The sequence below is a fragment of the Antechinus flavipes genome, chromosome 3 (genome assembly GCF_016432865.1).
Source record: "Antechinus flavipes isolate AdamAnt ecotype Samford, QLD, Australia chromosome 3, AdamAnt_v2, whole genome shotgun sequence".
In the NCBI taxonomy this organism is placed as follows: domain Eukaryota; kingdom Metazoa; phylum Chordata; class Mammalia; order Dasyuromorphia; family Dasyuridae; genus Antechinus; species Antechinus flavipes.
The window spans coordinates 68,186,382-68,209,937 of NC_067400.1; the positions used below are offsets into that span (position 1 = coordinate 68,186,382).

The 23,556-nt window shown below is 34.9% G+C and overlaps 1 protein-coding gene across 12 annotated transcripts in view; it reads left to right on the forward strand.

Moving 5' to 3' along the window:
• FN1 (fibronectin 1) overlaps positions 1–23,556 on the forward strand; it is an 81,161-nt gene that overhangs the window by 37,520 nt on the left and 20,085 nt on the right. For 3 of the 12 annotated variants that reach the window (XM_051983596.1, XM_051983601.1, XM_051983595.1), the window contains exons 20-33: positions 946–1,212; positions 5,620–5,714; positions 7,763–7,931; positions 8,376–8,462; positions 10,788–10,979; positions 12,684–12,956; positions 14,046–14,228; positions 16,698–16,787; positions 18,483–18,752; positions 19,248–19,364; positions 19,875–20,039; positions 20,529–20,684; positions 22,146–22,259; positions 23,135–23,404. In XM_051983596.1, the coding sequence (XP_051839556.1) occupies positions 946–1,212; positions 5,620–5,714; positions 7,763–7,931; positions 8,376–8,462; positions 10,788–10,979; positions 12,684–12,956; positions 14,046–14,228; positions 16,698–16,787; positions 18,483–18,752; positions 19,248–19,364; positions 19,875–20,039; positions 20,529–20,684; positions 22,146–22,259; positions 23,135–23,404 (2,448 nt within the window). The remainder of the gene's footprint in view (positions 1–945; positions 1,213–5,619; positions 5,715–7,762; positions 7,932–8,375; positions 8,463–10,787; positions 10,980–12,683; positions 12,957–14,045; positions 14,229–16,697; positions 16,788–18,482; positions 18,753–19,247; positions 19,365–19,874; positions 20,040–20,528; positions 20,685–22,145; positions 22,260–23,134; positions 23,405–23,556) is intronic. The other 9 variants (XM_051983599.1, XM_051983604.1, XM_051983597.1 and 6 more) reach the window with 3 other exon arrangements.

A 23,556-nucleotide genomic window follows, 5' to 3' on the forward strand; every position in this document is an offset into this window, starting at 1 on the left:
TTAAAACTCCCAGACTAAATAATCATGAAGCTAAACCATCCACAAATTTCACCATGAATAGTTCTTATCCCAGAAGGCAGATACTAAACTATACTATTACAAGTGAAAAGTATTATCTTTACTTGGGTCACATGAAGAAAATATTTAATTTCTCCAAATAATGTGAAAAGAAATATAATAGAAATTTGCTATCATAAAATAGAGTTTTATTTTCCTTTATTTTGTGTATACAATGATGGGAAAATCATACATTGCAATTAATACAATAGGAAATGTCATTCAGGGATATCAGCAGTTTTACAAGCCTCAAGTGAAATTTAGTAAAGTGCCTATGTCAATCAATAAATAAACCAACAACTTTATTAAACCTTTTCTATGTACCAGAAACTGAGCTAAGTTCTGAGGTTACAAAGAAAAAGCAAAGACAGTCCCTGTCTTCATGGAACTTATATTCTAACATAGGAGATGGATGAACATGCAAGACAGTAATCATGATATTTATATTTATATTTCTACTATTTATGAAAATTTTATGGTTTGCAAAATATTTTACAAATATCTTGTTTGTATAAATTGGTACAAGTATCTCAAATACCATACTAGGAGGTAAGTTATGTTATCCCCATTTCAAAGATGAAGAAATTAAGGCTGAGGAAAAATTAAATGACTTGCCAGAGACATCCAGCTAATAAGTGCCTAAGGCTAAATTTGAACTTGAGCCTTTCTTGGAACTTCAACCCCAGCTCTCTATCCTCTGGGCTACTTTTCCATCTAGATAAAAAAAGAGTTGGTATTTTTTCTTTGTTGTGGTTTACCCACAAAATTTTAACCTTGTCAGGATGGATAAACTAGGCATATGTTGCTTTCTCTAGTTAATTGATCATTTAAATATTGCCTGAAAAAAATGCCCTATTCCTTATTCATTCCTTTGCCTTTTTTTTTAAGAACTGGATGCTCCTACCAACTTAAGGTTTGTCAATGAGACTGACACCACAGTCTTGGTTACCTGGACTCCACCTCGTGCCAGGATAGCAGGATATCGACTGACTGTGAGCCCTACTAGAGGAAACCAACCTAAGCAATATAATGTGGGACCATCTGCTACCCAATACCCATTGAGGAATCTGCAACCAGGATCTGAGTATACTGCTTCCCTGGTGGCTGTCAAAGGCAATCAACAGAGTCCTAAGCAAACTGGAATCTTCACTACCTGTAAGTCAAACCTCTGTACAAGTGACACTGATTTGGTCAAATTCTATTATGTAGACCAGGTCCTATATGCAAAGTCATTTTTCAAAAGAAAGAATTTTCATTAATGCATTTTACACTGAGACATAATTTATAGCACAGATGGTTACATGACTGGTTGAAAATTGAATTCAGTTCAAATAGATGACCACTAGTTGAGTATAGTATGTCACAGGGAAAATTCCTTTCATGCATATATTGGATTAGATGGCTGCTGAGATCCTTTCCACCTCTCAAATTCTATGATCCTTTCTAACCAAATAAGTCCCCAAAGACTAGTTATATCAGGATATGGAGAAATAAAGAAAAAAATCAGAATTCATGCCTTTCCATTAATATTTTAAAGTTATTGGATGCTAGCCAATGGGTATAAGACAGGGGCTAACAGCTACACTGAAGAGTAATAAAGATAAATTACATTCTCAAAGGCTTTAGAGTTTACAAAGATCTTTCCTTGTAAGAGTATTATAAGAAGTACAAGGAATATCATTATCTTTATTTAAAAGATATAAAAATTTGGCATAGAGAGGTTAAAGGACTTTGTGATATTCAGACTGATATTCAAATCCTCCAATACTATGCATAAAAGCAAACAGAATAGCCAAACCAAGAAACAATTCATTCTTTTATTTAGGATGGCATTATCAGGAGCAAATTAAAATACTTTTACAGAGCACAGCAGATTTTTTTAAAAGGCTTTTAAATTCCGTAGCAATAAAGACTGGACAATAAATTGTGAGCATATGCACATCTGCTCTTCTCTTGAAATTGTTTTATAGAAAATGGTCTTAAATCTACCACCCTAAATGCAATGACATTATAATAAAGGGCCTTATTCACAAAGTTATTTCTATTAAGTGCCTTCCCATTGACATTACAAAGGGAAGTGTAAACCTTTATTTCTAGCTGAACACTACATGTTCATTGAGATGAGTATCTTGAAATATGGCAGCCTCTACACTCATTTTTTAACTCGGCAAATTGAAAACCTCTGATAGGCATGAGTGATGTACATTGTCTTCCAAATGCTTTCAGCAGATCATGCTCATTGAAGGGAATGAAATGGATGGGTGACAGGCAGCCTTCATTAAACATGTGCTGTTTTTAGTCAATAAGATTCACTTTTACCCTAATGAAAATAGACTTCCCAGGATAAGGGCCTTTGAGTTTCTCAGCTGCAGCCCATGTTGTCATGATTTCTATTGATTGCATTTGGAACTGGAGATAGGTTTGTACATGAATATAAACTGTACACGTATTGACTAGAATTTTCTTAAAATCATTTCAAGTGTGAACTGATTCCTTCTCTGGGAATTTCTAATGTGTTTCAAAATTTATCCCACATTTAAATTTGATGAATGAGACTTGGTCAGGTAGCTTACTTTCACCCCTAATTGTTGTACCTTCACCCAATGAAAATGACATTTCCATTTAATCATGTTAAATGATGCCTTATTATAAGAGAAAATCAATAATTCAGTGTACCTAACCATGCTATTATGTAATTTATCACCAAAGGATCAATTGTTTCCTTGTGATTACCTAAGAGAACTATACGATTAAGAGAGCAGAGTATACTAAGATTGCTTTAAAAAAAACTTTTTAGAAATAGTTTTTTAAATGCTCAGAAAACTATCATGCTTGTTTCTGAGAGCTCTTTTACACAATAGAAATTTTTGTGGCCTTTCTTTGTTAGATACAGCTTCCATTAAAGGAAAAACGGTTTCAATTATGTCAAAGCAGACATGTCAACATAGAGGCTTTTCAAATATCCTTTTAGGCAATCTAATCTATCAGACTTGTGATTGAATGTTCACCTCAATTTGTAGAGTACATTTTAGACCTCTCACAAATGTGAAGGAGCAGTGGCTTGTTCAGAAACTGAAGGTGCAGTCAAAACTAAAGATACTTTGAAGAAGTTTGAAATATGTTTGAAAGGTACTGAGAAACCCAGTTTAACTAGAGGGGAGGGAAGTTCTAAGAAAGGTAAAGTGATCCCAGGTAGTTAAGGGCCTTAAAACAAAACAAAAAAATAGAGATATTAAGAATTTTGAACTGTATTCAAAAAGGCAATAGTGAGCCAGTGAAGGATTTTGAACGAAGGAGTGATATGAGCAGATCTCTACCATAGGACAATAATTTTGTCATCACTGTGAAATATATTTAGGGTAGTAGAGTACAAGCAAAAAAGAAATCTTTTTTAGGGGACTAATAATAGCATTATAATAATAGTCCAGGCTTCAAATTAAGGCTTCAGATAGGGATTAGACAGAAGATGGTAGAAGTAAGAGCTGTTTTTTTTTGTAAGTGGAATCTACTCCATGTTGTGTTTCTGACAGGGTACATGTAGGTTCTGATTTCCTTACTGTGTGTAGATACCAGTGTGACAACACAGATCACAACATCTCTTACTTCGTAAACTGAACAATAACATAAGACACAGAGCAGTTATGTTTCTTCCTTGAGACCACATAGACTAAAATTAGAAGCAGAATATGAATCCACTCTTATTTCTGATTCCAAGTCTGTTCTCCTAGAAGAATAATGAGGTACATATGTCCTTTAGGCAGCAATTAGCATTAATTACTAATTAATTATTGATTAGGCATTAGCAAAGCTGCTAGAATCTATAATGTATAGTCCAAGTCAAAGCTTTTGTTTGATATCATGGTGTGTATAGTTTGGGATTTTTTCTTCCCCTGAATTATCTTTTTAACACAAGTTGCTTATACCATAGTTTGAGAGTCTACAAGTGGAGTTAAAGTTCTACAAAGATAATCAATGTTAGAGCTTTGTTCACATGAGGAGGAAATCACAACAGAAAGTTGTCGTTTTTGACTTCAGATATCCTTTTGCAAATATCACTCTTGTAAATGTTAGATGGTATTATTGGCTAAAGGGAATTCACCATTGCTGTGTTTCAGTGTCACACCAACTGGTTCTTAGCTGTAGACATACTAAGTGACCACCTACTGAGACCTGATTGCAGGATTAGCAGCTATTCTGCCCTTTTTAAAATAAAAATGCCTTTGAGAAGGAAAATCTTTAAAGCCTTTAACAATCATTTATGCTTGAGTGGGAATGGATTTATCATATTTAAATGAGAGCAGATTTTTATATTGGAAACAATAAGAGCATAGGAAAAAAAAAGTCACTTGAGCCAATATTAAGGGGTTTCCCCAAATAGGACAGAGAGAAGGCCGCTGCTAAAGACAAGCTTTGTCTGCTTAACAATTTTCCTTCAGGCCTGCCCAGTTAATACATTGGACATCCTTCAAATTGGCCACCTCTCCCACTGAGAACCTACCTCACTGAATCCAAGAGTGGTTCTCTCCATTTTAGAGATGAGCTGCTTTTTCTCCATCTGAGCTGGAAAGGATGAGTCATGGGAGAGCCTGCTCTGTTCATTAAAAACCTCCTTCTACCTTTCCATCCAGATCTTTTCACAAGTTCTAAATGTGGAGTGATATTTTTAAGGCTGTTGGAAATGTCTACCTCAAGCCATACTTATACAAGGCCCTTTTCTATTCTTATTGTAAACATCAGGTCTCCACTAAGGAAATAAGCATGTGGTCAAGATTCTAGGAGTCTCAAAATAACAAACTTTTGCTCTGTTCTCAGATTTTAGGATCATCAAATAGATGCTATTTTTGAACAAGAATATTAAGGTGTCTTCAAGGGGAGGTGATGATAATAAGAGGAGATGTTAATACTTGAATGATCTGAGTAGAAAAATGTCCTATAAAAATATAAAATCTGTGACTATGTCATCATCATCATCATTACTGACATTTATATAACAGAAAAGAAAATAAACATTTAGATAATGCTTCCTATATTCCAAGTATTATGCTAAATGTTTTAATAATATTATCTCTTTGATCACTCTTCATATATGTTAGCTAGCAAGTAAGACTTTGGTAATATAATATTACAAATTCTTTTGTGGTCCCTCTGCAACCAAAACAAGAAAGCAAAAGGATGAATTAAAAAAAAAAAAGCAGTTAGCCCATATGAGGTAGTATACTATTAAAATATTTTTAAAAAATCTTAATCTACAAAGTAACGTGTTTGTTGTTTAGTTATTCGTTGAACATGAGAACTCTAAAATTATAGTTACCATTTCTTGTGGTCGACTTGACTTAGAAAAGGTTTTTTAATTAAAAGGAGCAGATAGAAGAAAATATATTGTTGCCAGAACCATTGCCCTGAACCATTAAGAAATCAGGACAAATAGAATATTAAAGTAAGATTGTAAAATTCCAAGGAGGGTTTAAAATATTTATATAAGTTTGTGTTATGTGCTAGAGGATTTCAAAGTCCAGAGCAGATACATTTGAACATGGCTTATTCATTGATTTCACTCTACAGTACAACCTGCCAGTTCCATTCCTCATTACAATACAGAAGTGACTGAAACAACAATTATCATCACCTGGACACCAGCTCCAAGAATCGGTTTTAAGGTAAGTAGAGTGGTATTTTAACCTTAAAGACCTCTGGAGGCACTCTGATATTTTGTCTTTATTCTTAGAAGAAAATGAAGACTTTAGAAAATATAGAAAATTTGCATCTACAATGATTTACATGAGTATCATCCATAAGTTCAAGAAATATTCACTTAATATCCTTTGACAATAACATTTTTATCCATTCTAACCGTTTTTTGTTCAGTGATTCTCATTACATATAACAACTAAGTTCCTCTATGTAAAATGGCTGATTTAATATTTTAGCTTTTTTTTTAAGGGAAGGAATATTTGAAAACCAATGAATATCATCATTATCATTATCATTAAATTCTTGCTTTAGAATGCAAACTGTAGTTGGGATTTTTAATATAGTTGACCATAATCAGTACTGAATACATTTATGTAATATTTTGGGTTTTGAGGTTTTTTGTGTTAAATCATTAAGAGTTTGAAATAATATATGAATATTCTTGGAAAAACTGTGCCTTCTGAAACTTCCTCTATATTCTATTCTGGCTTTCAGAATTTTTTTTTATATAAACAGCCTATGCCCACAATTAACACTGAAAAAAGTAACATGCTAAAATCAGAAATTAAAAAGAAATTTAAAATCAAAGTTTTCATTATTTGTAAAAGTTCAAAAACAATATTGGATTCTTCACTTATAAAACATCTTTCTGTAATGGAAGGAATATTCACAGCTTCAAAGTGTTTGGGACCAGGTGTAATGGGGAACACATGTAATCCTTGTTAATGGGAATACTGAGTTGGGTTTCTAAACCAAGTCTGGCAACAATACAGTTAATTTCCCAAGAGCAGAAGGCCTGGCCTAGGTAAGAAAAACTCTTGTGACAGTCAATAATGAGATTAATAATAAGGGCTCACAATGGGATCACAATACCCTCTGTACTTTCAGCTTGGACAAGATAAGGGACCTTCTCTATCTCAATCTTTGTACTCCACACCCCTAAAAAATCTTTGGGTTTTTACTTTTTTTTCCTCTACGGTACAACACCTGCTGTTGTCTCTAAACTGCAGCCAAAAAGCTTTCTGTTCATGTATAGGTCTCATTAAAACAGAGTTAAAGAAATTTCTGGCACATCAAATAATGATGAAAATTAAATATTTTGCAGTTTCATGGTATACCACAGTTCACAGAGCCTTTTTCACACACATTATCTCATCTATTCCTTAGCACACTCCTGTGAATTAGATAGAAGTAGCATTATGCTCCATTTTCCAGATTAAGAAACAAATAACAGAAAGAGAAAGTGGAAAGGAAGAGGACAAGCATCTATTAAGTGCCTACTATATTCCAGACACTGTACTAAGCTTCTATAAATATTATTTCATGTGAGGTTCAAGGCTATATGGCTAGTAAGTTTTAGAGACAACACAAAAAGGCAAGAGAACTCTTAACATGGCAATCTTTTAAAAAAAATAGACACTGGGTTTTGCCATGAGGACCCCCACACACGCATCAGTGTCCATGGGATTTGGGAATGTATCTCTCCCAATAGAAAAGGATTATAAATATGATAACTGGAATTTTTATACAACTTTCATTTTCATAGTGATTTACACACATTATCTTATTGTTAAGCCCCACAATTATCCTTTGAGATAGATTATTTCTTTATCATAGCTATTACACATGCAAGAAAATTGAAGCTCAAAGGAAATTGTTGATTTTCTTATGTTTATGATGCTATTAAGTATTGAAGATGACATTCAAACTCTTTTCCTGAATCAATGTTCAATGTTTTTTTCAGTTATAGTATGTTGCTTTTCTATTCTCATTTGGTCTTTCTAGTCATTATCTTCTTGACAAATAAACATGCCAAATTTCAAACCATAATGGATAAAACCACTTTCTTGTGTACTTTGTCCAATTATCTGTTTCTTTGCAGGATTTCCCAATGGAATCATGTTACATGCAGTTATATGAATTTAGATCTTTAATCAATAACTCATAGAACAAGAGGAATTTACTTGATATTACAAAAGCTAACCATTTTATTCTTTTCCTTATCTCTTTCTAGTTGGGTGTACGACCAAGTCAAGGTGGAGAAGCTCCTCGTGAGGTGACTTCAGAGTCTGGAAGCATTGTAGTGTCTGGCCTAACTCCAGGGGTGGAATATGTATATTCTATTTCTGTCTTACGAGATGGTCAGGAGAAAGATGCTCCAATTGTAAAGAAAGTGGTTACACGTAAGGAGATTTTATTTTTCATTACTGTCTTTTCTAAAAAGTAACATGTATCCCTTTTTACCTAGTTCACCATCATAAATAATTCTTCCCATGTTATTATTATCTCATCATAGATGGGACACTAACATTTGTTTTATCTCCAAGATGAGCAGCAGGATAAAATCTTGTTACCCATCTTAAGGCTTCAAGAAATGGCTATTCCATTTCTAGACAGAATTTTAGTTTACAGCACCAGGAGAAGTGCTGTTCTTAAGACCTATATCTCTAGAATATTAGGTTTTCTATAACTTTTCCCAGTTATAGGGAATTTTTTTGTTAATTCTTTGTTATTTGATAATTATTTGTACATTCTGTAATCCTATACCTGTCTTCTCAAAACAAGTTAATGATCCAAATGATATATGTTAACTTTCAACAACAATTTAACATTTTTGTTTTGTATAGCACTGTCTCCACCAACCAACCTCCACTTGGATTCAAACCCAGACACTGGAATCCTAACTGTCTCCTGGGAAAGAAGCACCACCCCAGGTAAAAAGATATTGGAAACAGCAATACAAACAAAAGAAATAGTCTCCTGGGACAAGAATTTAATTCACTGTTTTGATTCCATAGAATAGTGGAGCCAGAATTATAAACATTCAGTTCTTTATAAAAAGGGAACAGGGGAGCTAAGATATATAATACCCCATAAGATAAATAATGCTCTATTGAAGCATTTGAGAGTGTATTTTCTATCAATGATGTCAAGTTGAACAGGGGGGATTCTAAAACATACATAATGATTTAGAAATCCATTTATTAATATTATCTACATTCTAATACATTTTTATTTATTTTATTAGATATCTTCAGCTACTTTTAAGTTTGGTTTGGGCTACACTCAGGAATGAGGCATGTGTTTCACAATTTTGATCAAAATCCATGATTATGTTTTTAGTGGGGTACTATTAGCAGAAACGGGGGTCACCTATGGAATATAGTCTGAGGATATTAGAAAAGGATGAGAAGAGATACAGAGAGTCATAATCAGAATTATAGTGATTTATTCTTTTCTTAATCCAAAGTGCTCATGAGAGTTGAAAAGAGTCGAGAGGGTCATGCTTTTAGCTTGATGACATCCACAATGGGGAAATAAATGTCTTTGGGTTCCATAGCTGAATAGACTCCACTTTTCCCTGATTATGAATGGTTCACACAGCAACTTGATACAATTCCATCTGAAAGGCAGGAACTATTTTCCAGCACTCTCTAAAACTTGATGAAATGACTCGGGAAAGCCTCTTTTTTTCTATTTTGTCTTAAAGCTAAGTATTATTGCAAGTGAAATGGAAATATAGCTTGGCATATGAAGATAAGAGCAAATTTGCAGATAATCATCTGAAACTGAAATGATTTATATATGCTTTTTATTCATCACTGAAAATTTGGTCAAGTGGTTATACAAGTGTGATTTTTCAAAAGGCTTAAATGAGTTTTATCCACAAGACTTCTACTGCAAGTATCACACACACACACATACACACACACACACTACTGAGAATTAACTAGCCCATTCCCTGTCACCATTTTGAAAAATTTTCCTTGAATTGCCTGTTATAATGGGATCTTGTTTTCTATAATGGGACAATGAAAAGGCTATATTTTGGGTTTTTTCAAATATACAAGATGAGAAAAAAAATCAGCAATAGCCATTTATATTAATTATTTTCTATTCTTCCTTTTTTTTGTATTCCTAAAAATTTTATTTTCCACCTAAGCAACCCTAGGACACAAGAGCAATTTAAAAATATATTCTATTTCCAAAATATATAAAAATGATAATCAGTCTTAATGTAACTGATAAAATGTATTCTGAAAAATTTTGTCAAATTATGGATATTTTTTGTTTCATATCCTATCCACCAAACACAAAAGAAAAAAAAAACACATTGTTACTCATTTCATAGTTGGGCAAAATATAAGCTAAAACAAGAAAAGATGTTTTCATGGGATTATTAGCCTACCTGATGATGTTCCCTGCTTCACTGATATAACAGTATAAATCATGATACCGACTGATATTGCACTTTAAAGTTTGCAATGTACTTTATATAGATCAATCTCATTCGATTCTTACAACCTTCTAAGGCAGGTATGATTATGATTCTCATTTTGCAAGTGAGCAAGTGATAGTGCTTATCCTTCTGGGTATGAAGATCAAAAAGTTAGAATTGAAAGAGTCCTCCTAAGCCATCTTGTCCAATTCCTCCCATTTTACAGATGAGGAAACCAAGCCCCAGAGAGGTTGAATGACTTGCTATGCTTCATATAGGTAGTAAGAGTCAGAAGCAATATGTGAATCCATTTCTTATTTCATTCATGTGCGAGGACTTCCTTCAGGAAAAGAGACTATGATCATCCCATGATTTAGTAGATGGTTTCATGAATTGTTGTGATCAACAAGATTCATTCCCTGGGGGCCAATTTTGTGCTGATGAACCTTAATTGTCTGGTTCTCAAACAATAGGTATGCAGTTTCTCCTCAGGCTACTGAATGCCAGTCCTATTGGTAGGATGCTACAGAATTTAAACTCCATTCTTTATAAAAAAGGGAACAGGAGAGCTAAGATATATAATACCCCATAAGATAAATAATGCTTTATTGAAGCAATTAAAAGTATATTTTCTATAGCAATGATGTCAAGCTCAAATTGAACAGGAGGATTACTAAAATATATATAATGATTTAGAAATCCACTTATTAATATTATCTATATTCTATTGCATTTTTATTTATTTTGTTAGATATCTATTGTATAGCCTCTGAGAATATAATAATTTAATCATTAACTGTTATATTTTGGTTATATTTAGACATTTCTGGGTATAGAATAACCACAACACCTACAAATGGCCGAGAGGGCTATTCTCTGGAAGAAGTGGTCCATGGAGATCAGAGTTCCTGCACTTTTGAAAATCTGAGTCCTGGTCTGGAGTATAATGTCAGTGTGTACACTGTCAAAGGTGACAAGGAAAGTGTCCCCATCTCCGATACCATCATTCCAGGTAATGGCAAAACAAACTGTAGTTGTGGCTATTGATTGCAGAAGAGCAGTTTCAATAGCAGGGGGGATTCATCCCTTGATCCCCAAGAGGTTCTGTATATCTACTGTGTTTGGGCTTTTTAACTTTTTGTCTCTTCACCAAGCCAAGAAATTACACCAGCTGTTTGGACAAATGCTTGCTGATAATGCAGCTTTAAATGTCTGTGCTTTCTTGGGACGCTATTTGCTCCTACAGATACCTGATGCAGTGGCGTAATGATAGCAAATATTGGCATTAACCCTGCACTGTTCTCTAAAGTGGAAATTTTACTAAAATGATGTTATTTGTGCACATTCAATATTCACTAAAAGTAATGTGGTAAATGCATCCTGTTACTGCTTTATTTTACAGATAACTCTTTTCTCACATGTTTTGTAAAACTTATAAATGTTCCCAAAACTAAGCCCTAACTTGAGCTCAGTTATTAAACAAATCAATATCTTGTAACTTCTTAGCCTATATATATATTTTTTTATTTGAAAATATCATGCTGGGTAAAGAGAACACCTTCAGGGTGTGCTATGAAAAACAACATGACTTTCTTGGTCAAAAAAAGTGAACAGGAAAGTGTAAACTGTAGTGCTTAGTTCCCTTGACTTTGATCCATCCAAAATGAAGTTGTTACAAAGTGCCATGCACTGGACAGATATACCTGGAATGTTGCCTTTCAATATTTTTATAGTATTGCTTACCAGTTATAATTTATTTTTATGACAATATTAAATATAGAGACAATATGTGATACCAGCTGGAGTGCTGTATTTAGGGTCTAGAAGACCTTAGTTCCCTTCTCGTTTTTAATGCTGTCTAGATGTGTGACAAATCATTTAATGTCTGTGTGGTTCAGGCAATTCCCTATTATTTACCTATCAAGTTAAGGAGAGATTGAAAACACTGCTGATGAAGGGAATTTCCACACTAAGAATGGTGACAAAACCACAGATTCTGAGCATATGCATATAATTTGGTGGAGAAGGCACATAAACCAGACCTATCTGTTCTCTGCTTCCATTCATCTTTGGATGGCAAGTTTTGTGTGGAAAATACAGCATGATGGGGGATGGTGTTGCTTTTAATTTTCTATAGAAAACCTATCCAGCAACCTTTTTAAAAAACCAAACAAGCCTTTTCCAAACAAGCTTCATGTTACTACTCCAAAAGAGTTTGGATTTGGTTCTGTTTTTTTTTTTTCTTCCAGCAACCTTCTTAAAAAAAAAAAAAAAAAGCCAAACAAGCCTTTTCCAAACAAGCTTCACATTACTACTCCAAAAGAGTTTGGATTTGGGTTCACTTTTTTCTTGTTTTAGTAACTGATATATGTTGAAGATGTGATATTGGGATTCTGGAAATAATGTTGGCATCCTAAAGAGTTTTATTGTCTTAAGAACCTATGTGGTTCAAACTACAACAGTTGGGGTGGGAGATTAAAAAAATTCATAGCAATTTAAAACAGCATTTTGTAATATATTTTGTGCTGGAAAGAAGCCAAAAAATGCTGATCTGGAAATCATTTTTAGATAACTTTGACAAGAAAAGTTTGCATATTACCATCATTGCTTTAGCATTCTATCAATTTTACTACTTGTCACCTGATGAACACTGCTTTATTTTTCCTCTTTTTTTGCCTCTATTTTCCTTTTGCCCCTTTTGCTTTATAACCAATAGAGGTACCCCAACTCACTGACCTAAGCTTTGTTGATATAACCGATTCAAGCATCGGCCTGAGGTGGACCCCGCTAAACGCCTCCACCATTATTGGGTACCGCATCACAGTAGTTGCGGCAGGAGAAGGTATCCCTATTTTTGAAGATTTTGTGGACTCCTCAGTAGGATACTACACAGTTACAGGGCTGGAGCCTGGCATTGACTATGACATCAGCGTTATCACTCTCATTAATGGCGGAGAGAGTGCCCCTACCACTCTGACACAACAAACGGGTGAATTTTGAAAACTTCTGTGTTTAAGACATGGATGGTGTTGCATGTTGGTACCAGCTGTTTTGGTCAAAGGTGTGGCAGTTTCAAAGGAGAACCAAGTCAATGCTAAAATTAAAAAGAAGGGTGAATATGCATTCGGGAAAGTGGAGTAGAAAGGGAGAGGAGGCAGATGATGGTATCAGATGTGATATATTTAGAATGAATGTGAAATTATATTCCATTTGAAACTATATAGAGCAAGAAAATATATCTGATGCCTTTTATATTTATGTCTAGATGACATAATTGATTATATTTACTTAATGTCATGCTGCTCCTCACAAACTTGAGTCCTGGGCTGCCAGGACTATTTGCTTCCAAATGACTATTTTCTAAATATTTTGGTCTGTTCTCCTCTCTGCTCCCCAGCAAGGTTCTCTGATTTCTCCTTTCACATTGGTTGAGTCAAAGAACACATTTAGTGCCTCTTTTGAAAGAAAACCACTCTTTAACCAAAGGCTAGTGACAAGCATGCAGCACTGTAAAGGTTCTCTGCTGTGCATGGTAAAAAATAATAATAATAATAATAAATTTAAAAAACAACATGCTGAGAACCTCTTTGCATGAGTAGAACCCACTGACTCAGAAAATATAGCCATACCAGTAGCTGTAGATGGACCGGTCATGGGCACATCCAGGATACTCTTCTCTTTCTTTCTGTGTGCATGCATTTGTATTTGGAAGTCCTGCTCTGTCTCTCTTTGCTGTGTGGCAACTTAAGCCTCTCTTAGCCTTGGGTTTAATAGTGTCTCCAATGGCACTGATAATGTACTTGAAATCTGTTATTGTGTTTGCAAAATAGGTGAAATTCATGTTCTAAATATCAAAGATGGCAGAAAGGTTAAAGGAGCCTAACAGTATTCTGTGTGTGATTTTTTTTTTTTAAATAACAGTAGTGGAAATTTATGTAGATTAGAAATGTGTTTGCATGAATCTGATTGTCTTTTTTCCTTTTTTGCATGAAATATACTTTTTAAACTTCCTTGTTATTTCATTTCAACTGTGTTCCATTCTTCAATTTAACTTTTCTTCCCTCTTATTTGAACTCAGCTGTCCCTCCTCCCACTGATCTGAGATTCACCAATGTTGGCCCAGACACCATGCGTGTGACGTGGGCTCCACCCCCATCTATTGAATTAACTAACCTATTGGTACGATATTCACCTGTGAAAAATGAGGAAGATGTCGCAGAATTGAGCATTTCTCCTTCAGATAACATGGTGGTTCTAACAAGTAAGTGATTCAAATGAGCCAGTCAAAAAAAGCATATTGAATATGTTAGCAGCATTCCAATATAATTGTAATTAAAACCAAGAAATTTGTTGGAATACTTAGAAATTCAATTCTTAAATCCAAGCAGATAATTATGTGAATCTTTATCTGTGTATATAGCTTTTTTGGTATGGTTCTGATTATATTGGCAGAGTGGAAAACTGGTGGTGAGGACCTAAGATATACATCAAAGAACCACATGCAAGTCAAGTTAATGTCAGAATGAATTATGCAAGATTTGAGCCAAATATTTTTGGTAGAAATGAATAGATTTAAACTTTTGTCACCATTTCCATTTTATTAAGTAAAAATGTGTCATTGGGCCATATGTTTAACACTTGAAAACTCAGAATGAACTTTTTAGAATGACTAAAATGAATGATTACTTGATATAGTAAGTTATATCTTTGCTTGTTTTAAAGGAAGAGAATACATTTAAATCCAGACTGTAGTGAGCATGTTAGCTAGATATTACAGCAGTAAGAACTCAGAGAAAGTAATACTTTGCAAAAACTGACTGTGAGAGGCAATGTGTTATTCTGGCATGAAATAAAACCTCATGAAATAAAAACAAATATTACTTGTTATGAAATGAGGAGTTACGAGAAATAATTAACTAAATTCCAATAAGGATTTTTAATAAAGGTTAAAGAATTATACAAATACCTATATGCTATAATTACACATACACATACATTATTGTTTTTCAGTCATTTTAGTCGTGTCCAACTTTTTGTGACCCCATTTGGGCTTTTCTTGGCAAAGATACTATATTTTTGCCATTTTCTTCTCCAGCTCATTTTACAAATGAGGAACTGAGGCAAACAGAGTAATTATATGTGTATGTTTCTAATTATAACTGAAACTACTACATGGGCCAAAGAAAGTTGAACTTCTAGACAAGGGACTCATATGTCTTTTATATTTCCAACATATTTAGAGATTGGCAACTTCACTTCCACTTCCCATCATGGTCCTTTCTTGTTACTTCCTGTTAAAAGTTACTTCAAGTGGCTGAGTTGAAAAACTACTTAATATTTCCTGGGGAGCTTTTGGGGGAGATGAAAGGATCATTGAAGAACACTATAGCTTTATTTGTCTTCATATGATTGAGAAACATCACTCTATAATTTAATCATAGTGGTGCAATACCATATGAGCTCTATGCCATTCATGGTAAGCAACATGTTGAGAAAATCTGCTTATTATTGCAGAAACAATCTCAGATTTTCAATGTGTAAAAGAGAAAATATGTTTGCATATATTTTTTCTTCTACCACTGGTCTCTTGTTGTGGTACTTTTTAGTGCACTGCAAAAGTTCTTTGTAACCCAGCACATCACCATCAAATAACCTTTTCTGAACTGATACTTCAGAATAAACACCTGGAATAAAGGAAAGGTACATATAGGAATCCCATCACAAATCTTAGAAATAGGTGAAACCTCAAAATATTTTTCCTTCTTTAGGCACATATATTATTATTAATTTGAATTTTGTAGATGATGTAGCAATGATCAATAGAAGAGTACTAATCATAGAATCATCATACTGAGAGAAGGAAGGGACCTCAGGAATCATGGAAGGCAGCCCAGCTTTGGGGATGGGAATTGGTTAAAACCTATCATTATTTCACACAGAAAGACTTAAAATATCCATAAAAATATCCACTATTTATTTTCTGTATATTCTGCATGTATATAAACATGCTATCTTCCCCAGAGTAACGTAAGCTCCTTGAGAGCAAGAACTATTTTATATTTGTCTTTGCATAAGTTATGTCAAACAGATGTCATGTTAGTGGATATAAAACTAGTCTCAAAGACATTTGGATTTGGATTCAGGTCTTGCCTCTGACACATACTGGCCAAGAGACTTTGGTCAAATCACTGAACATTTAAGTGTTTTGTGCAATTTTTTAAGTTCATAAATTGGAGAGGTCTGCATTGGTAAAGATAATATTTCCTCTAGGAGTTGCATATGGCAATGAAAACACAGGCACAAATCTCTATTCCTATTTTCAATATAATACGGCTTCTCTTCTTTATCACCTCATCTCTTCTTCCATACAGTGGCTAAAAGAGGAAAATCCAAGACAATCACAGTGGCCCATCAAGTATGGGGTTAATCTTAATTCCCTTCAGAGAAAGGTTTCTTCTCAAAAAGATCTTACTGTGGCTTAGTTACTGGGTGATAAGGATACTGTGCTTTTGCTGCAATAGATCTACCTACAATGTGGTACCAAGGGAGATAAGCTTCCCCTCTTCCAAAAACTTCCAAAGTCAGTGTCATATGTAAAAACATGATCTGTCCTACGTATAGGGGGAGAATGGGTCGACCAAGGATTTGTTTTCTCATCCACTGAAATGGTTCAGACAACCTCATTTTCAAACTCAAAGCTGAAAATGATCTTTTTCTTTTTACTCTTCAGATCTCCTTCCTGGAACTGAGTACTTGGTCAGTGTTTCCAGTGTTTATGAACAACACGAGAGCATACCTCTTAAAGGAAGACAGAAAACAGGTAGGTTACATTGGTAAGGTTTGAACTCATTCGGTTTCCCAGGTTGCTGACACCTGTTAATTGCAGATAACAAAACCAATTGATTTGTTACTATTACTATTTTGTTGTTGTTATCACTCTTAGTACTCTGGGTAGAAAAGACTTCTTGCTGAATAATTCTTAAATCCCTTTGGTCCAACAGAGTGGGTCCATAATAGTTTTGCCTTATGAGTGGCAGATAAAAATAAGCAATTTCCAGAAGCTAATTATTTATCTTTACTCTTATGGTCTCCAGAAAAAAGCTTTTACAGTCCTTCTTAATGACTAAATCAGCATTTATTTTCTTTTTTATCAGAAAGTTCTTTCTAATGACTAATCATATCCTTTTCCATTTGTATCCATCTTTTTCTTTCTTATTCTCTCTTTAGTGAAAACATAAGGTCTTTATTTCCCTTCATCAGACTAAAGATTTAAATTAAATTTTCCTTCACCGAATTAAATGCTTCTTTAACTGTGTGCAGGTAGCATTTACTTCAGTTTGTCATGTCCTAATTCAAATGACTATATTCCCTTTTCTTAAATATTAGCTCTTCTTTCAGCACTTTTAATTACAAAATAGAGTACATAGTGTAGTGTAGGTAAAATGCTTCGGGTGAATACAATCACAAACTATTAGTTGCTTGAAAGGTTCGTTTCAGATCTTCCCCCAATCCTTGATTTCATATATGAGAGAACTGAAGTCCAGAGAGTTTTGAAGACTTGGATTTTTAATGGTAGACTCTGCAATAGTCTGAGTTCTGAATGCCAAAATTCATAGGATTTTAGAACTACAAGAGATGTTAAAGTTATCTCTCAGGAAATAGGCTTTTAGAGGCAAAGATTAGCATAACCACATTGCTATCTAGAAATACAAAAACTCTAAACTCCAAGTCCAATATTATTCCTATTACTTGTTTTTTGCACTGAATAAAAGTATGGACATCATGGTTTCCTAGTAGAACTTCATTATTTACTTTTTAAGTGAAATTTCTAGCTTTTCAGACTTGCCCATATTCAATCCATAAATATATCCCAGAGATATGTGGAAATGGTTTTGGAGTTATCTACAATTCCAATTTGAAGTTGCCTTAACATTTATATATTATATTGTATCTTTCTGCCTAAAATCTTACTTTATTATTCCCAACATCAACTCTTTAATCCATTGACACTGGTCTCCTGGATGTTCCATAAATAAAACACTCCATCTCTCAGCTTGGGGCATTTTCTCTGGCTATCCCTTGTGTCTGCAATGTTTTTCTTCCTCCATTCTGACTACTGATCTCCTATGCTTCCTTTAAGTTCTAAATAAAATTCCACCTGTTACAGAAAGCCTTCCCTGACCCTCCCTCTTAATTTTAATGTCTTTCCTGTGTTAATTATTTGCTATTTACCTTGTTTTTAGCTCACTTAGTATTTATTTGTTTCCATGTTCTCTCCCCATTATAAGCTCATGGAGACAGGCATAGTCTTTTACTTTCTTTTATATTCCCAACTCTTAGCCCTAAGTCTGGCGCATATTAGGTGCTCATCAAATGTTGTTTGAGTGATATATCATTTTATTCAATAGATCATGCCTGAAATATTATTATTGTGTTAATGAGGTTAGTTGGTTGTTTTTCCCTTAGCACTCCTTTTTCCTTCCTGAATATTTTCTTTCTTTTGGTGGGAAAATAGGTCTTGATTCCCCAACTGGCATTGACTTTTCTGATATAACTGCCAACTCCTTCACTGTCCATTGGATGTCTCCACGGGCCCCCAATACTGGTTATAGAATTCGCCACCATCCTGAACATGCCAGTGGAAGACCTCGTGAAGACCGGGTTCCCCCATCAAGAAATTCCATCACACTTACTAACCTGAATCCAGGCACAGAATATGTGATAAGCATTGTATCTGTCAATGGCAGAGAGGAAAGTGCCCCGTTGGTTGGCCAACAGTCAACAGGTAAACTATTCCTGAATTGTAGGTAAACTCAGGGGGTTGTCCTATCTCATATGGTATCTTCCATGAAATGGGTTTTTGTCTTATATGCCTCAGACTGTTTGACAGACAAAAGATAGAGTTAGGGAGTGGAGATGGGAAACTCTATCATCCTAAGAAGTTTATAGAGTGAATTTTTTAGGTATTTATACATACAAACAAGACCTGTAGTTTTATTCAAAATTAAAGTCTGAATACAAAATTTGTTGTGTTTTTAAGTTATCCCTAGCAATAGTTCTTCTCATGGATTTAAATTCTAAAATAATTTACACATTTGGTTTATCAGATCTCTAGTAGATTACTTGACCCTGAATTCATTTTCACTCATACATCCTTGTATAAGATTTGTGAAAAATATATGTTGAAATTGTCATTAAAGTATTGGCAAACTTACATAATGATAAATCTCATTAGTACTTGAAACTAATGAAAATGGAACTTTTTTCACTTATTTCTCAGTTTCTGATGTTCCAAGGGACCTTGAAGTGATTGCTACTACCCCCACTAGCCTGCTTATTCGTTGGGATGCACCTGCAGTTACTGTCAGATATTATAGAATCACCTATGGTGAAACAGGTAAGACAGCAAAATAATATACACTTCAGTCACACTGTACTTAAGATGAATGGTAAGAAATATGATCCAAGGCTTCTCCACTCCCTAATCCAAATCCAATGTTAGATCTAAACTTTAAATCATTGCCATCTTCCTTAGTTTCTTCATTAGTTAACATGAACTATAATCACCTGAGCAGGTAGGTGGTTCAGAGGTTAAAGTACTGAATTTGGAGTCAGGAAAACTTGACATTCACTAGCTGTTTGACCTGGGCAAGTCACTTATTACCTATTTACCTCAGTTTCTTCATCTGTAAAATGAGCTGTGAAAGGAAATGGCAAATTATTCCAGTATCTTTGCTAAGAAAACACCAAAAAAGGTCATGAAGAGTTGGACACAACTGAACTGAAAATAATTATCTATTTTTGAAAAGTGAATGAGTCAAGTTTTCTGTCTTTGAAATACTGATTCACTAGATTTTATCCCTTTATCCAACTTGCCCCGCTGAATTCTACCACTTTGTTCCTATAGGAGGCAATAGCCCTGTACAGGAGTTCACTGTGCCTGGCACCAAATCTACAGCCACCATCACTGGCCTTAAACCTGGAATAGATTATACCATCACTGTGTATGCAGTAACTGGTCGTGGAGACAGTCCAGCCAGCAGCAAACCCGTGACCATTTCATACCGAACAGGTGCGAACCATTCTAAAGCTACTGCAGATTTATTTCGACTAATATAGTTCCAATTGTCTTTTGACCTCATTTTCTCCTAAGCCATTGAGCAAACATTCATTCTGTTGACTTTCTTGAGAAGTAAAGCCCATCTATAAATAGGACCAACCTAAGACCAAAGTTAGATGGAGGGCAAGAGTACCTTGAAGTTGAAAGTAAATGTAAATAAGGAAGGATTACAGCTGTTTTGGATGTGCTTTGTGTATAGATCCCATTCCACCAGGAAAAAATATGATTTAATCTTGCATTGATTTCTTGAACTCCAAAATTAGTTATTCACAAATAACCTAATCTTCTTGTCATTTTTTCCTCCAAGTGGCCTAAGGAAAGGAAATGGCCTACAGCTGAGCAAGCATCATCACATCAGAACATTATGGTGCCAAAGTATAAACTCACTTTGTTTTCTGACAGGCTTTCCTCACTTCTTTATACTGTTTTTTTTTCTCCTAGAAATTGATAAACCATCACAAATGCAAGTGACTGATGTGCAGGACAACAGCATCAGTGTGAGGTGGCTACCTTCAAATTCCCCAGTCACTGGTTACAGAGTGACCACTGCTCCCAAAAATGGCCCTGGACCAACTAAAACAAAAACTACTGGCCCAGGTAAGAGCAGTCTCAGTTTCTCATTCAGCAGGATAAAGATAGGAGATTCAGTCATTATTTTCATAAAATAAATGTCGCTAATTCAATTAAATTAGACGTGTATTTACCAAGCAAACACCACCTGAAAAGTGCTATGGTAGGCACTGAAGAATACAAAGATATAATCTCTCCTTTCTAGATACATAGGATTATAGAATTTAAACTTGGAGGGAACCTTAGGAATTACCCTGTTCAGCCCTCTTATTTCCTTATGTAGGAAACTAAAGTCTATCTAGGTGATCATTCTATCTAGGTGATCATCTTTACCATCCTTAAAGCATAGAAAAAGTTGGTCTGTAAAATTAACATCACATTGCAAAAAAAAAGAAAGAAAGAAAGAAATAGGTAGCAGATCACCTGCTGGGTGATCTACTATCACCCAGTAGGGACATAACAGAGGTGGGATTGGACCTAGATTTTCAGACTGTAAATCCAGTTTCTTTTTCACTGTAGTATCTTATTATATGACTGAGCATGGTCATTCATGGGCATAAAATTCATACTTCTTGCCATCCTACTCCACAATAGTGGTGTGAGGGTACTATATGTATTGTTCTTTCCGTGTGGATAATTCTTCTTAGGAATATAATATCTTTAAGTCTATAAGTCCACCATGATTGACACGACTAGCACCCTAAGAGCAAAGGGAAGTATTCCTTAGGAAAATACAAGCTCCTCTCCTAAGAAAATATAGGGTTTGGGGGTAGAAGGACTTCTTTCCCTTTTGTCTTTATACCAGGACATAAGTACTTAATGCTAATTAGACTGGATTAGGCATTTTCTCAGCCCTGGCCAGAATATCCCAGACCTATATTTTTGCTCTGGATGGCTCAGTGGATAGAGGGCTAATATTAGTCTCAGGCACTTACTACCTTTATAATTCTGGACAAGTCACTTTATCCTATTTATTTCCATTTCTTTCATCTGTAAAATGAGCTGGAGAAGGAAATGATAAGCCACTCCAATATCTTTGCCAAGAAAGCCCCAAATGGGGTCATGGAGTGTTGGACACAATTCAACAACATATTTATGTGCTATATCAAGTCAGAATCTGAGAAGACCATCTAGAAAGTTATATCAAATAATTCAGAAGTTAAGTAGTTTCTTATCTTCCTCAATTGGTTTAACAATTAATTAGATTAAATCATCTAATAATATATACATTTGTCAATGGAGTTAAGAAATGAAAATGCTTGTACTGGGAAGGACAATGCCAAACTCCCACTGGATGGTGGAGCCATAGAGGACAATTTTGTACAACTACCCCCTCCTCCTTTTTTTATTTTTTTACTTTGATGCCAGATTCTCCTGCTCTGGCAGATTGAGGTAATATTTGTCGATATTTTAATCACCAGCATAGACACTTACATTATGTGTCACAATATATTACTTACATAAGTCTTATGTGAACTTTTTTTTCAGATCAAACAGAAATGACCATTGAAGGACTGCAGCCCACAGTGGAATATGTAGTTAGTGTCTATGCTCAGAATCAAAATGGAGAGAGTCAGCCTCTGGTGCAGACTGCAGTCACTAGTACGTATCTAACTTATTTTTCAATTTCAAAGGTAAAATTCTGTGTTTAGGTATCCAAAAGCTCCATGAACATCTCTGCTGCTAGAATAGCCGTCTACTGGTTCACATCTTCAGCTGGTCCCTTAGCAATTTTCCTTTTCAGTGGCGCCATATTGCACTTGAAGGGGGCAATGTCACCAAACAGCCCTAGCTAGGTGCTGCTTCAGATTCCTTTTGCTCAGATGGCCTTGGCAGAATGTGATTTGGCTTTAGCAAATCTACAAAATGTTTTTTTTTCTGGCCAGGACCTCATTTTCTATGTCTGGATGGTAAAATTGAATTTATGTGCTCATCCTTCCATTTAGCAGTAAAGGTAGTAAATTTAGTAGTAAAATGTGAAGTGTTTCTTAGATGATGTCAGTGAAAATACCCGATAGAGGGAGGTAAAGAACAGGTGTTGGAGAAACATGGAAATGTGTAAGAGTCTAAAACTCATTTTGGAAATCATCTTTACCATCCTCAAGGCATAGAAAAAGTTGGTCTGTAAAACTAACATCACATTGCAGAAAAGAAATGAAGAAATAAAAAGAATTATTACTTTGGAATTAAGGGGATATGTAAAATCCTAATTGTGGGTATATTTTACAGGGTGTCTGGATTTCTCATCCATGTGCACCTGGCTTTTAGTTTTAAAGGATAATAATTTTTTAAATCAGAAAAAAATTAAATCTTTTCAGAAACTGTTGAATAATATTCCATTTAATTAATAATAGTTTGTTTGATTGGAGTTAATTTGTAAAAGGAAATGGTATCTGCAAAACTGCTTTGCACGTTATAAAATGCTTATTTCCCTTCTTGCTTTTCCCATAACCTCTCATCGTTAATTTGCCTAACAGACATTGATCGCCCTAAAGGACTGGCATTCACTGATGTGGATGTCGATTCCATCAAAATTGCTTGGGAAAGCCCACAGGGGCAAGTTTCCAGGTATAGGGTGACCTACTCAAGCCCTGAGGATGGAATCCATGAGCTATTTCCTGCCCCTGATGGTGAAGAAGATACAGCAGAACTGCAGGGTCTCAGGCCTGGGTCTGAGTACACAGTCAGTGTTGTTGCCTTGCACGATGATATGGAGAGCCAGCCCCTGATTGGAATCCAGTCCACAGGTATACCTTTCATTGCACCACTCAGGTGGTCATGGGAACAGTGGCTTTATGCCCTGCTAACTGAAAGACACTGCCTTAAATAACTGGTGCCCATCTCGAGAATAAAAAAAAAAAAAAACACCAACCTTCTGCAAGAACAGGAACCAACTGTT